Source organism: Enhydra lutris, unplaced genomic scaffold (genome assembly GCF_002288905.1).
Source record: "Enhydra lutris kenyoni isolate GAN:26980312 unplaced genomic scaffold, ASM228890v2 scaffoldscaffold18, whole genome shotgun sequence".
Taxonomy (NCBI): domain Eukaryota; kingdom Metazoa; phylum Chordata; class Mammalia; order Carnivora; family Mustelidae; genus Enhydra; species Enhydra lutris.
This window is the reverse complement of record NW_019154102.1, coordinates 14,505,207-14,522,173: the sequence shown is the minus strand read 5'-3', so window position 1 is coordinate 14,522,173 and position 16,967 is coordinate 14,505,207. Positions and strand designations below refer to the sequence as shown.

Here is a 16,967-nt window from a genome sequence, read left to right as displayed (position 1 = left end):
TTGCTGTGATGAGTACTGGGTGTTGTGTGCAAGTGTTGAATCACTGTATAGTATACCTGAAACATATTACACTGTATGTTAACTAACTTGAATTTAAATAAAAACTTTAAAAAAATTCAATGAACAATTTGTAAAGAAAATTTAAAAAATAATTCCACTTACAAGAGCATCAAAAAAATTAAAAATTTTAGGAATAAACCTGAGGTAAAAGACTTGTACACTGAAAAATAGAAAACACTGCTGAAAGAAAACAAACACAGTACTAAGTGAATAAAAGCATCCCTTTTGTTCATGGATTGTAGGATTTATTTTTAAAATGCCCATACATCCCAAAGAAATCTATAGATTCAATGTAATTCTTATCACAATCCCAATGACATATTTTACAAAAAGAGAAAAACCCATCCTAAAATTCATTTGGAATCTCAAAGAGACCCTGAAGAATCAAATAATTTTGATAAAGAATAAACCTGAAGGACTCACACTTCCTCACTTCAAAACTTACTCCAAAGCTACAGCAATCAAAACACTATAGTACTAGAATAAAAACAGACATACAGACTGATGGAATAAAATAGAGCACAAATAAACCTTTACATATATGGCCAAATGATTTTCAACAAGGATACCAAGTCCATTTGGTGAGGAAAAGGAAAATCTTTTCAACAACTGGTGCTTGGAAAACTGGATATCTATATTTTTAAAAATGAAGTTGGACCCTTAACTTGTACTATATATGAAAATTAACTCAAAATGGATCAAAGACCTAAATATAAGACTTAAACTACAAAAGTTTAGGGAGAAAAAAGGGGAAAAATCTTCATGACATTGAATTTGGCAATGTTTAGTTGGAGAGGATACCAGAAGTATAGACAACAAAAGTAAAAATAAATTGGACTGCATCAAAATTTAAAACTTTTATTCATGAAAGGACACTATCAACAGAATGAAAAGGCAGCCTATGAAATGGGAGAAAATACCTGAAAATCATATGTCTGATAAGGGATTAATAACATCAATATAAAGTACTCCTAAAACTCAACAACAAAAATCAAACAACCTGATTCAAAAATGGGCAAAGGGACCTGAATAGATATTTCACCAATGAAGATAAACAAATGGCCAATAAGGACATGAAAATATGTTCAGCATCACTGATAATTATAGAAATGCAAATCAAGACTGCAACGAGATATCAACTCACACCCATTAGGATGGCTCTAATTAAAAAAAAAAAAGAAAATGACAAGTGTTGGCAAAGTTGTGGAAAATTTGGAGCACTGTTGGTAGGACTGTAAAATGGTGCAACCACAAAGAAGACAACATGGTGGTTCATTAATTAAAAACAGTTGGGGCATCTGGCTGGCTCAGTCAGAGGAGCATGCGACTCTTTATCCAGGAGTCATGAGTTTGAGCCCTACACTGGGTGTAGCGATTACTTAAATAAAACTTAACTAACTAAAGAAATTAATTTAAGAAATTAAAAACAGAACTTACATATGATCCAGCAACCCCTCTTACAGGTATATATCCAAAGGAAGTATAATCAGGGTATCAGAAAGATATCTGCACACCCATCTTTATAACAGAATTATTCACGACAGCCAGAAGCTGGAAGCAATCCAAATTTCCATGCATGGACAAATGGATAAGCAAAATGTGGTATATACATATGGTGGAATATCATTCAGCCTTTAAAAAGGAGGGAAATCCTAAAACATGGATAAACCATGAAGACATTCTGCAGAGGGAAATATGCCAGTCACATAAATGCAAATACTACATGATACCACTTAAGTGAAGTATCCAAAGTAGTCAGATTTATAGAAACAGAAAGCAAAATGGTGGTTACCAGGGGCTAGAGGAAGGGAAAGAGAAATAAACGGGGAGCTGTTTAATGGGTGTACAGTGTCAATTTTATAAGCAGAAAAAATTTTGGAGATCTTTTGCACAATAAGATGAGTATACTTAATACTACTGAACTGCACACTTTAAAAATGGTTAACAGGGTACACACACACACACACACACACACACACACACACACACACACAGTGTGGTCCTAAGAGTTTTTAGCCTTTAATAAAACTTATGTTTCTTCGAATATATTTTTCACAATGTCAACATGTTTCACAATTTTTCTAAATAATGCCCTAAGCTGCCAATTTTAAAAAGTTTGCTCTGTACATCGGTATGATGTGGGAATAGCAAACTCTCTACATACTTTAAAATTCCAATTAAGATGAGTAAATATTGGAAAAAATACATTCCTGTAAAAGATACTTTCCTTTTTTACTTTCAAATTGTGTTCTATATGTGGGATATAAAATAATTTACTTCTCTTCATTTTCCAATATAATAAAGTATTCCAGTAGTTGGTTAACAACAACAAAAATATTTGATTAATAAAATGGTGGATAAAACACTATGAATGGGGGTGGCGGGTGGCTCAGTCATTAAGCATCTGTCTTTGGCTCAGGTCATGATCCCTGGGGCCTGGGATTGAGTCCCGTGTCTGGCTCCCTGCTCTGCAGGAAGCCTGTTTCTCCCTCTTGCACTCCCCCTGCTTGTGTTCCCTCTTCTCACTGTCTCTCTGTCAAATAAATAAATAAAATCTTAAAAAAAAAAAAAAGAAAAGAAAAAACACTATGGGGAAGTTATGAATGGATTTTTAAATTTAAAATGTGAACTTGAAAACACTAATTATTCAGTTACCAAATTCTCCTGGTTGAGCTAAGTGTCAGAATGACAGAAGTCATACAAGGACTAGGACTACAAGATTTACACTATATAGTTAACTGACAAATTTTTAAGAAGTTTCATCAGGCTATGCAGAAGTTTTCCTGTAATCATACTTATAAAGGAGTTAGCAGAAATTTTATTTGATTTTGATTCATATCTCAATCATTTTTTAACAGAACTCCTGGGGCCTTTGGACAGAGGAGATATGCTAAATGAAGCTTTTGTTGGCCTGTCTTTAGCTTCTCAAGGAGAAGACACATTTCCAGATAACCTTCCTCCCTTTTGTTCAATCCAGAAACATATTATTCAACAAAGAACACTGAATGTCTTCTCTAATAGGTAAGATACATTGAACTGAGAAAAGTGCTCCACAAAATATTTAGTATTAAACAACTTAAATATTCCCTGTTTAAAAGCAAATTAATACTTAAGCAAGAATATTTCAAAATGTCAAAGAAAAAAATGTGCATTTTCTCATGATGATGACTTTGCAGTAGTTTGGTCATGTGAGAGCAGGTATGATGGAGGAAGAATTCAATGTAAACAGAATATTGTTAGAGTGAATGTTATTCCAGGCCAAGATGAACATGAAATTACTATAACATATCAAAGTGTATTTTTATTCTGTTGTTAAATTTTAGAATTGTTAGATTATTAGATTAAATTATTAATTTTAGTATATTTAGTATGCTTAGTATATTTAGGTTGTAATTCATATGATCATAATTATGCAACTTTGCCATTAGTTCCTGAAATCTGATAAATGATAATTTCATATCTAGCTGAATATATAGGTTGTTAAGAAAAGCAGGATAAATGTGAAATAAAAATACTAGACAAAGTAATATTATTTATAACGGTAATTATGTTAGTTATCGTTATAATTTGCTCTGAAGAAAAGGTCAGCAAACTTTTTGTGTAAAGCACCAGATATTGGCTCTGTGGATCATATAGACTTTATCACAATACTCAACTCTGCCACTGTGGTATGAAAGCAGCCACAGAAAATACATAAATAAATGAGAGTGGCTTTGTTATAATAAAACTTTATTTACAAAAACAGGCAGTGGCCGGGATTTGGCCCCTGTTCTGCAGTTGACATATCTGCTTTTAGGGAACCCAACTACATGCAATAATTGTGAAAAGGCCATATTTTTTTGTATATATCATAGGAATTTCATATCAATTATACATATATACTTATAATATCCTTGAGGAAAATGCCTTAAACTACATAGTTTGATTAAAGGTAAATAAAGGAGCAGAATTTCCAGGTATGGCAGCATTTAGAGGTAAGTAAATCCTCTCCCCAGACAACAGTTATAAACTGGACAAAAATTACCATTTCAGAGCTCTGTAAATCAAATAGGGGCAAACAACAGTTTGATAAGCATTTATTCATGAAAAAATGCTGAACTTCTAACAATAAAGGGGAAATCTGATGTTCTGGGGCTGCTCCCATCCTTTCTTGACCCCCAAGCTAGTTCATCCTTCTAGTTCTACTAGGGTAGGATGGGCTGTGAAAAACAACAGCTGACTTGATTTGGAGTTTAGAGTGGAAGAACCCTGCTTGCAGCATTATCAATAAAAACAGCAAACTAACTGTAAGTAAAAGTAACAAATCTGATAGAAAATGAACCTGGAAAGCCACAGCTCTACTAGCCTGCTTAGGTCAAGTGACAGAATAGGGAACTAGGCAAAAAAAATTTAACAGGAAGATCCTGGAATAAGAGAATCAAAGAGGGTCTAATTAAGCTCCCTACACATTCCTGATAAGAGTTGTATGACCTTTTATCTTGCAGGACCCTAAATTTTCCCCTTTTGCTTCTTTGTTCCTTCACATCCAACTGCCAGAAGGTGCCTCTCCCTTTTTGCCCTTCTTCATCCATCCATCTCCCCACCACACAAGCTATGGATTTAAAAAACTATCCCTTCACACTTCATGGTATAGTTCATGCTCTCATCTACAAGAACACCAGGAAGCAGACATCATGCACTGGGATTTGGCATTTTTTCCATCTTATTTACAATTGTCTGGAAGTTCTCTGTCAAGTCATGCTGAAAGTGGGGCTTTCATGTAGTTTCTTTTCTTATGTTCTACATCATTTATAGAGGAAATACTGGGAAGTAGAAAGGAAGACAGCCACTATTATCTTCAACTACCTGGAAGCCTACTTCTTTATGTATGTTTTTAAAAATGATTTCACTGGGGTATAATTTACATGCACCATAAAATTTGCCCCTTGTAAGTATACAATTCAGTGATATTTGCTGAATTTATAAAGTTATGCAACTACCACCACAGTGTTTTTAGAACATTTCCATTGCCGCAAAGTTCCCCTGTGCCAACTTACAATGCATTCCCATTCCTACCTCCAGCCTGAACCAGTTACTGGTCTGCTTTCTGCCTCTAGAGGAATTTGATATAAATGAAATCTTATAGTCTGGAAACTTCATAAATGTGTTCAGACAATATGTTGTCTTTTGCCTCAGACTACTTTCACTTAGCATTATGGTTTCTTAGGTTCATACATGTTGTAGTATATAGTTTATGCCTTTTCCATTTCTAAATAGTATTCCATTGTAGGGATCTACCACATTTTATCTACTCACCAGCTGCTGGATATTTTTAATTACTTTCAGATTTGGGCTATTATGAATAATATTGTTATAAATAGTCACATTTCAGTCTTCAAGGGGACAAAATGTTTTCATTCCCCATGGGTAGATATCTAGGAGTGGAATTGCTGGATCATATTTTAAGTTTATATTTATCTTGTTAGTTTTTAGAAACTACCAAATTGTTTTCCAAAGTGACAATAACATTTTATATACCCATCAGCAATGTACGAGGGCTCCAGTTTCTCCATATCTTCACCTGTGGCTGGTACTGTCTTTTTGATTATAATCATTCTACTGGTATAGAGTATCTCATTATGATTTTAATTTGCATTTTCCTAATGATTAATAATATTGAGCATTTTTTGTGATTACTAGCCATTAAAGTATCTTCTTTGGTGAAACATCTATTCAAAATTTGTTCATTTAAAATTTTTTTTTATTTTATTTTTATTTATTTATTTATTTATTTGACAGACAGAGATCACAAGTAGGCAGAGACACAGGCAGAGAGGGAGAGGAGGAAGCAGGCTCCTGCTTCCTGAGCAGAGAGCCCAATGTGGGACGTGATCCCAGGACTCTGGGATCATGACCTGAGCCAAAGACAGAGGCTTTAACCCACTGAGCCACCCAGGCACCCCAAAATTTGTTCATTTTTAAAATAAGTTCTCTTATTATTGAATTATAAGACCTCTTTATATATTCTTAATTGTTAAGTCCTTAATCAAATATATGATTTGCAAATATTTTCTCCCAGTTTGTGGCTTGCCCTTTCATTTTCCTAATCATGTCTTTTGAAGTGCAGAAGTTTCAAATTTTGGTAAAACCCAGTGTAGTTATAATTTCTTTTATTGATTATGCTTTTGTTTTGTATAGAGGAAGTTTTTTTCTAACTTAAAATCACAAAATTTTCTCTTATGTTTTCTTCTGGAAGTTTTATAGTTTTAGCTCTTACACTCAATTCCATTTTGAGTTAATTTTTATGTATGATGTGATATAAAGTGTCTAAGTTCATTATTTTGTACATGAAAATTCAGTTACCTTTATATGTTTGTCAAAAATCAGTTGACCGTAGGTGTAAAGATTTATTTCTGGATTCGGCATTCTGTTCCCGTGGTCTCTATCTACCTTTACACAACAAAGTGCCAGACTTAGTCATACTGAGGGCTCCACTGAACTAGAATCTCCCAAAATGCATTCCAATACCACAAAAATAAGCAGGAAAAAGATGAACAGTTCTATACAGTTACTTCAAAGAAAGAAAAAATGATACCAACATATATCAATTGAAAAAAATTCTCACCACCCCCCCGACAAAACCACCATGAAGTAGGAGAAAACTGTAACAACACTCCATGCAAAATTAAATATATTCAAACAAGCAGCTGGGTACATGGAAACCCACTCTGAATTAGAAGGACAAAAACAAAGAGGAAGAGGTGGGGGTGGGAAAGGAGGAAGTTCGTTCCATTCAAGAAAGAAAGAGAAGAAAAATATCTTAAAAATGAAATATTATAAGGCACCCAAATGGGAATAAATTCAAATTAAAATTTAATAAAAGGCACTGAAAATGGCAGAAAACAAGACAATGAAAAGGAGATAAAGAAAAAAAGACAAGGGAGAAAGTAATGTAAAGAGAAATAAGGCGAAGAAGTAAAGAGCATCTGTACAATTTGATTCACTGGAATCAGAATTAATATTTAAAACTATAATCCAGGGAAATGTTTCAGAAAGAAATATTTAAAAAAAGATTTGGTTTACATATCAAACGATTAAACCAGGAGGTCCCTGGGTGGTGGTTCAGTCGGTTAAGCATCTGCCTTCAGCTCAGGTCATGAACCAGGGTCCTGGGATGGAACCCCACATCAGGCTCCCTGCTCAGTGGGGAGTCTGCTTCTCCCTCTCCCTCTGCCCTCCCTCCCACTCATGCTCTCTCTCTCTCAAATAAATAAAATCTTAAAAACAAAAATTATACCAAGTGCCTGAGAAAAACGGTTATAAAAATCAGTTTGAAGATATATCTTAACAAAATTCTTAGATTTCAATGATTAGTTTTAAAAATCTGCAAGGCCTCCTTGTAGAAAGATCAAATAACTTAACAAATGCAGAAGAATTAAATAAGCATCACCCTTTTCAAAAATAAAATACAAGGAAGGCAAAAGTAGAGCAACAGTTTTTTAAAACGCAATGAAAAGAATTGTAAACCAATGATTTCATATCTATCCAGGCTCTCCTTCAAGTATCAAGGCTAAAGAAAAATAATTTCCATGAACCCTTCTTGAGAACATACTAGAGGAAAAGCTTCATCCAACCATGAGATAACTGGAAAAACTTCAGCAAAAGAACTAATTCTGAACATTTTAATACATTTAAATGTAGACAGAAGACCAGAACGAGGGACACCTGGGTGGCTCACTCAGTTGAGCAACACTCTTGGTTTTTGCTCAGGTCATAACCTCAGGGTCCTGGGATCCAGCCCCACAATGGGCTCCACAGTGGGTATGGAGTCTGCTTGAGGATTTTTTCTCTCCCTTCCCTCTCCCCCTACTCACACACACACATCTGTGCATGCACTCAAATAAAAAAATAAATCTTAAAAAAAAACGGGAAGTAGAAAGGTGAATGTGGAAGACTCATGTACAGGTATTAAATAGAAATGATACAACTAAAAAAATGGGAGGGGAACAAAGTGAAACAGAAAAGTAGACTAAGCTGTGATTGTTGTAGAGACATAGGTGGAAGTTAAAAGACAACAATAAACACTGATACATCAGATAATTAAAGATTAACTAAGAACAGACTAAGGGCATTAGAAAAGATATCAGTACAAAGATAACCACTAAAACTAAAATACAAACCTTCCCAAGAAATACACCCACTTAAGAAATATAAGCAAATATTATAAAATTCACATTATAAAATATTCATAGAGAGATCAAGAACATCAGTCATATCAATATCAATTAATATAAATAGATTTACCTCATCTATTAATAGAAAAAGATTTTTAGTATGCCCACAAACCAAGAACCAGCTATATTCTGTATACAAGAGAGATATCTAGGAGGCACCTGGGTGGGTCAGTCGGTTGAGGTTCTGACTATTGCTTTTGGCTCAGGTCATGATATCATGGGTCCTGGGACTGAACCCAGCTTCAGGTTCCATGCTCAGCAGAGAGTCTGCTTGAAGATTCTCTCCCTCTGCTCCTCCCCCAATTTGTGCTAAAATAAATAAATCTTTAAAGAGATATATCTAAAATAAATTGATCTAGAAAAGCTAAAAATAAAGAGATGAGAAAAGATAGCCTTGGCAAATGAAAGTAAGAAACCAACAGAACTCCTGGTTATAGAACGGACAGAATTCAAGCCCCCAAGTATTAAATATTAACAAAGAAATACTGACTTCCAGGGGTGCCTAGGTGGCTCAGGTCATGATCTCAGGGTCCTGGGATTGAGCCCCGCATTAGGTTCTCTGCTCAGCAGGGAGCCTGCTTCCCCCTCTCTCTCTGCCTGCCTCTCTGCTTACTTGTGATCTCTTTCTCTCTCTGTGTCAAATAAATAAATAAATAAAAATTCTTTAATTAAAACAAAATGAAATACTGATGTCCACATTTCACAACAAAGATAAAGCCAATATGTAAGCACCAGTTAACGCAGAAACCACCTCTATGAAGTTACATCTATAAGAAATGCAAGGAGACATAGATACTAGTAACAGGAGACTTTAACTCATTATTCTTATTATAAAATAGATTAAGTAGGCAAAAAATAAGGAGAAAGAACACCTAAACAATATGACTTATGTAGATATTATGGATATTTATCAAATTCTACACTCTGATAATGGAAAATGGATTTTTTCCCCAAATATTCATCAAAAAAAATGATCTTATATTAGGTTCCAAAAGGATATCACTAAGTTCTATAAGAAAGAACTATTAGAAATACTCTGTGATCTCAATGCAATACAACTAGAAATGTTTAACAAGAAACAAAATGACCATCCTCCTAGAAATTTTAAAGCCTTCTATTAAACAACTCTTGCATGAAAGAAGAAAACACAACGTGAATTTTTTAAAAAGTAATTATAATGAAACTGCATATCACAATCTATGGGATGTATTGAAAGTAATAATTAGAAGAAAAGTACTATCACTAAACACTTTAGTCAGAGAAAATGAAAAAATAAACTAATTCCAGTTTAAAAATCTGAAAAATAACAAGAAACTAAACCAAAATAAGTAAAAGGAAAGGAAATAATAAAGATAAAAGCAAAAATTAATGAGGCAGAGTGGAGGTTAGGAAATTCTCCTAAATGTGCAGAGAGTAAATATTTTAGGCTTGTGGGGCCATATGTTCTTTCCTGCAATTATTCAACTCTTGTTCCAGCACAAAAGCAGCTGTTTGTAATATATGAAATGAATGAACATGGCTGTGATCCAGTAAAACTTTATTTATACAAAGAGGTGACTAGCTGACAGGCCACAGTTTACTGACCCCCTAAGGTAGAAGTTTAAAAACGAAAATAAAAATTATAGACCTGATTAAATCTAGATGTTTTTGAAAAAAAGAAAATAGACTTGATCAAGCTGACTTGCTCAAGATAAAAAGAGAGAAAGCATAAATATACAAAATAAGAAGTGGCACACAGAGGAAGGAATTAACCATTGTAACAGATTTTTTTTTTAATCATAAGAGAATACTTTGTAGATTTCCATGCAAATACATTTAAAAGCAGAAGAAAATTTCCTAGGTAATTACAAATTGCCAAATGTAACCACCATTAGATTTAGAAATCTGAAGCAGACCAATTTCCATGAAAGAAACAGACAAAATTCTTAAGTACCATATGAAAAATGTCCAGATGTTTTGATTGGACAATTCTACCTCCAAGCCTTGTTCAAAGAACAGATATTTTAATTGCTGTATGAACTGTTCCAATACATTAAAATTAAAGAAAAACTTTCTACAGTAAAAAAAAAACATGACTACAAGTGAATAGTACCCATAAATATCAATGTAAAAATAATAATGATTACCAAGCAAAATTCAACCCCTAGATCTATCCTGACATTACAAGGTTGGTTCAATGTTACCAAATCCATTGAGATCCACTGAGATCATACTGCATACTAATAGATCTATGGTTAATAAAAATCACATGATTATTTCTATAGATGCTGAAAATGCCTTTGACAAAATACAACCCTCTTCCTGATAAAAAAACACTCAAGAAAATAGGAATTGAGGTTATATTCTCACATAAGTATATATATGTACATACATATATAGTTTTATATATACATATATAACTTAGTCCTAATGCTAATATCTTTTTTTTTAATTATTTATTTTTTCAACATAGCACGTACCCTCCCCAATGTCCATTACCCAGCCACTCCAGCTAGTATCTTATTTAATGGGGAATCACTAAGGGCATTTCTGCCAAGATCAGAAACAAGACAAGAATACCCACTATCTCTGCTACTATTCAGCACTGTTCCAGAGTTATTAGCCATTACAATTAGATAAATCAACTAGATCAAAGGGCAAACTATGGCCCACTGGCCAAGTCCAAACCTGCTGACTCTTCTTATAAATAAATTTTTATTAGAATACATCCATACCCATTCATTTATTTATCATCTATAGTAATTGGGACCTGTGGTCCTCAAAGCTTAAACATTTACTATCTGGTACTTTGCAGAAAAAGTTTGCCAATCCTTGAACTAGAGAATAAAAATTGGTAAGGAGGGACGCCTGGGTGGCTCAGTGGGTTAAGCTGCTGTCTTCGGCTCAGGTCATGATCCCAGGGTCCTGGGATCGAGTCCCGCATCAGGCTCCTTGCTCAGCAGGGAGCCTGCCTCTCTCTCCTCCTCTGCCTGCCTCTCTGCCTGTTTGTGTGCTTTCTCTCTCTCTCTTTCTGACAAATAAATAAATAAAATCTTTAAAAAAAAAAAATTGGTAAGGAAATAAAACTATCTTCATTTGCAATGATAGGACAATATAACAGAAGAGCCCTAGGGAATCAATGATAAAACGTAATCAAATATTTTAAAAATATAGTAAGGTAGAAAGATGTAAAATTAATGTATAAGAACAACAGTCTTCATATACACAAACAAGTTAGAGGATATAGTGATAGAGGAAAACTCCATTTATGTTATCAACAAAGATTAAATATTGAGGAATAAACCGCACAACAAATATGCAAAATTCACATGTTGGAAATTTTAAAACACTGTGACGTACATAAAAATGGGCTTGAGAAAATGGGAATATATCCCCTCTTCTTGAATAGGATGACTCAATATCATAAAGATGTCAGCTCTCTCTAAATTAATGTATTATATTAACTAAATTTAATGTAATCCAATAAAAAGACCAGCATATTTTTTTATTTAGTTAGACATGGTGATATTAAGGCTAACATAGAAAAACAAAACAAAGACGACACTATGAGAGGGGAGCTAGTCCTACCAGATACTAAAACATCCTAACTATAAAGCTTTAGCACACTGTCACACTTATAATTTTATTCTTATGTGATTATTAGATTAATAGCTGCTTCCTCATTAACCTATTAAACTCTATGAAGGCAAAAACCATCCTGATTCTTAGATACTATCATTTCTTTAAGCCTTAGCACAATGCCTGATGCACAGTTGGCACACCGCACTCTGAGTTCTCAAGTGCGTGGGGGAGGAAGAGGAATGATACAGATAAGAAACAAGCAAAAATATGTAACTAAAGGTCATTCAGTTAATGGTAAGTACTAGGAAAAAATACAAAAAAAGTTGGTGATTAGAGAAGGCACTATTTGAGTTAAGGGCTGAATAACAAGGAGTCATCTATGTGAAGATGTGGTATATTGCCAGTGGATTCCAGGGAGAGGTAACTGCACATACAAAGGCCCTAGGGCAGAAATAAGTTTGGGAGGTTTGAGTAAAAGAGAGCCAATACAGCTGAACTATAAAGGGGAATGGAAAATGATAAGTTAATAGGGCCTGTAGGCCATGTCAGTGTGTATGATCTTTAATTGCAGTGAGAAGGCAATATAGGATATTAGAGTGTGTAGTGTGCAGAATAACAGCCTCCCAAAGATGTCCACATCCTAATCCCAAGAATGTGTAAATATGTTATTATTATGTGGCAAAGGGGAATTAAGGTAGCAGGTAGAATTAGGCTGCTAATCATCTGGCTCTAAAATAGGGAGTTCATGCCAGATTATCTAGATGGGCCTAATGTAATCCTTAAATGTGAAAGAGGGTCCTTAAGTGTGCTGGAGGAAAGCAGAAGAAACAGTGTCCAGTAACTCACGGTGAGATGGGCTTAACCTACCACTGCTAGCTCTGGAAATGGAGGAAAGGAGCCATGAGCCAAGGAATGCAGAATGGCCTCTAGAAGCTCAAAAAGGCAAGAAAGTACATTATTCTCTAGAACTTCCAGAAAAGAATGCACCCTGTTTAAGTCACTAAATTTGTGGCTATTTGTTATGGCAGCAAGGAGGAATTAATACAAAGTGTTAGGATGTGTTCTGTATTTTTAATAGATCGTTTGAATGACTGGGCTGACCTGATAGGGAAAGCTGCCTTGACATCAGTGGAAATTTGAGATGAGGCCTGTTTTCACACTTCACCACCTGAATGCTAGGGCTCAGGGCTAAATTTGAATACCAGAACTGCAATGGGGAAGTTTAGCTAAAAGTTTTGTCTAGAGGAGTTCAGTAATCTCAGGCTTTAAAAGAGATAGAAGCAGAGAAGAGAGAATGGCAGCATGGCCCACAGCATGGGCCCATTCACCAGGGGTTAAGGGTATATCTACTTTGGCTCACTGTTGTACTCACAACATCCAACCCAGCACCAGCTGCAGAGTGAGCATTCAACAAACATCTCATCCATGAGTGAATGAATGAACTATAAAATATCAGCCTACTTTATAAAATGTTCTCTTAATTTTAAATCCTTCCTATCTATTATTTACATTCTTCATATGCTTATATGACTGAATAAAATTTTAATTTCTGGGTAGCCTATGGCAAAATAAACTGAATTAACTTGAACAAAATATGCTGCAGAAGCCAACTGAAAACGGATTTTGAATAGACTGTACTGTCTTGAGTTTATGAACAAAGTTACTTGAATGTAAACTGTATGAGGGCAGAATTTTGTTTTGTTTTGTTTTCCTCTCACTGATGGATCCTCCAGGACATAGAAAAGTGCCTGGGATGTAACAGATGCCTAATAAATATTTGCTGAATAAACAAAAGAATTATTATTATTATTATTATACAAGAATATATAGGATATAAGAATATATAGCTGGTAATAAGTGTGTTAAGTTTACCCCAAAATAATCAAGCATTTGCATATTAATAGCAGTTACAACATCTAGGGTATGAGTGAGTGTTTTTTAAAATCACCATTATGTGTACTGACTGAGATTTTATACTTTGTATATTATTCAAATAGTTGGTTTTCATATTTTTTATGTGGCTAGGATAAACATTATTCAAATGGTTAGTTTTTCATATTTTTGACATAGCAATTAAAAAAAGTTAAGCAACTCAAAGAAAAGGCAGTTTAGAAAGAAAAAGGGCAAAGTGAGAGGCGCAATGATAAATAAATTAAATGATCCTAGGACTAAATATTTAACTTTAGATTTGATACTATTCTAAACTATTTATTATATTTAAAATAATTCCATTTCTCTCATTTCTTCAATTTTCCTATTTGTATTAGCTTATCCTCTTCAAAGGCTAAGATTCTTTACTGTAGAGCAATCAAATCTTGTATTTGTAACATACATATCTACCTTCATATTAACTGTCATATATTAATTGTAATACTGGTTTCCTGCTATTGCTATCTGAATTCATGCCTAAAAAACTCCAAATGAAATACTATCCTGTTAAAAGTTACTATATTTTGGCTTAGTTTTATTTGATTTGTATCTAAGCAAATTTCCCTTAAGTTAAAACAAACAAACAAACAAAAAACCCCTATCTATCCATAATCCTTATGTGTGCCTATAAACAATATACTTGATGAAAATTTTCAGTGTTTACAAAACAAAGAAAATTGTCAACAGAATGCTTGGCGGTAGACTTCCCAGAAAAAAAATTTACAGCCTATAATTCATGGAGATTGGCTCAAAACAAACTGTCCCTGCCAACAGAAAATCTGACAATTATTCTGTTGTCTAATTTGGCTCAGCTTAAGTTGACCTTGTTTATTCATCTCAGTCTTTTAATTCTTGTTAACTTGGCATAAGAAGAGAACATATGGCATATGTCTAGGAAGTCCATTTCTGCATCTTAAACTGAAATAAATGTAGACTATGCTGAGCATTTCCAATGTGTGGCTATTAAGGTAACTTAATGTATATTACACAGGACTGATTAAGTTCAAATTATCCCCAAGACAGTTTTTGGTTTTATGGGCAGCAAACATAACACAAGTAGAGACACCTTTTTCTAAGCCCCAGTATATGACTAAAACTGAACAATTTTAAACATCTTTCCAAAGAAGACCATCAGTCTTAAGCTCTTTGAAAACAAAAAAATTAAAGGGTATTGGCATTTTGACAACTGAAAGATATTTACAGGTTTTTACTGGATCTCTATGTTTAAGAAAGCTTATCAAGGTAATGTGAGGAAGATATATAATGACAGCTGGAGAACAAAAAAGAATATTTCTATTTTCTCTTCAGCCTAATCTGGTCTCCAATGGATTTTCTTATTTTCATCTTCTGACCCACTAAAACTGACTGTAAAAGAGGAGTTTCATTCTGTTGTGGCTTTGATGTGTCTCAAGAAAAGCGATGAAGAAAGGAGGTTCTTTACAGATTGATTCATGGTTCTATTATAGAATCGTAGTTCTCCAGTACTAGAACTAGAAAAGCAAATACCTTGAAAATCCAAAGCTCCAAAATTTATGTATCTTAAGGGTTAAGGTTTTGGTTTGGCATGTGTTCTTTTTATTAACTAAGTGAAATGAAAAACATAGGAGTATAATTTCATGTACAAAGCCTTACTAGTGTTATACATTTTGAAACCCTTTACCTTTATTAGTGGACTTCACCATACTTCTTACATAGTACTTTTCTTCCACAAAGCTCAGAAAACTCAAACTTCATAACTTGGCATTTAAAATATAACATTTCAGGTATGGGGGGGGAGGTCCTTATTGCCTATATATTCATCATCTGAAACCCTACAGTTGTATGAGTTTATATAGAGCAACAACAGTCTTTATAATGTGAAATATTTAAGAATGCGCTAACTACTTATAACCTCAGTCCCCACTCAAATATCCCTCCACAGTGAATACAAGCATCCACCTATTAAGTGCTAGGTCATCAGTGCTTTCAGAGACTGTCAGCTATGCAAACACCTAACATAATAATACAAAGACATTTCTAAACAACTAAAAATCTTGCACAAAAGAATATTTCATGAGCTCAGTGAAAGGGATGCTGGAGAAATCTCATGCAAAAACCACTGATAAATGAGGAAATGGCACTTAAACCACTAAGTGAAAAAAAGAAATTCCATAAGGATAATGAAATTAAAAGAATTGCAAAAGAAAATGAGTTTATTATCAAAGTACTAACAGAAGCCACAGAAAGATGAAGTCCTTAAGTATTTCTTGAAAAAGTGGCCCTCTTTAAGATGATGTGTGTTATAAACGTTAGATGTGAAGTTAAAGATGCTATACAATGCTTGTAAAGAATCTAGTCAGAAAAACTAGAACCACTCCCCTCCCACCCAAATGAACTGATCTATTCTTTGTCCATTCTAAGAATTTGTGCAGAGTTGAAATTATAACCTACTTTTTATTAATATAAGCTTATCTATATGTTTTTACCTTCTATTTTTTAGTTAATTGTATTGTTTTTAGTTAATTATATTGTATTGATTGTATTGTTACTATTACAGTGACCTCCTTTTAACTTTTTTTTATTTAAAGATTTATTTATTTACTTGAGAGAGAGAGACAGAGACAGAGCATGGCAGGGAGAGGGGGAGAAGAAGAGGGAGAGGGGAAGCAGACTCCCCACTGAGTGCAGTGCCCTATCTCAGGGCTTGATCTCACAACCCTGAGATCATGACTTGAGCCAAAACCAACAGTCCCATGCTCAACCTGTCCAACCGACTGTGCAACCCAGCTGCCCCTATGGTGATTTTCAATCCCAGTTTAAAGGGACTCACTTTGGGGTGCCTCGGTGGCTCAGTCACTTAAACGTCTTGTTCTTGGTTTTGGCTCAGGTCATGGTCTTGGGATCCTGGGATGGAGCCCAAGTCCCACTCAGTGGGGAGTCTGCTGGTTTTTCTCTCTGTCTACACCTTCCCCGACTCACTTGCTCTCTAAAAGAAATAAATCATAAAGAAAGAAGAAAGGAAGGAAAGAAGGGAGGGACTCATTTAAGGAGTCTTTATTTCTACATTTCTTTTTTCCCTGAAAGCAGTTATTCTTGGATATGGACCACATGCAGCTATGTTAAAATATTTTTTATGTTAAAATATTTAAATGTATGGTTTCCAAAAAAAATAATGAAATGTATACCATTGAGGACAAAGCAGAAATGTCCATGTGCTTTTAGTAT

General features: G+C 34.3%; 1 protein-coding gene across 1 annotated transcript in view; it reads left to right on the top strand.

Moving 5' to 3' along the window:
- The window catches only part of LOC111148096 (WD repeat containing planar cell polarity effector), a 445,955-nt gene that overhangs the window by 374,762 nt on the left and 54,226 nt on the right, over window positions 1–16,967 (top strand). Inside the window, exon 15 of the mRNA XM_022504499.1 lies at window positions 2,919–3,081. Within this exon, the coding sequence (XP_022360207.1) occupies window positions 2,919–3,081 (163 nt within the window). The remainder of the gene's footprint in view (window positions 1–2,918; window positions 3,082–16,967) is intronic.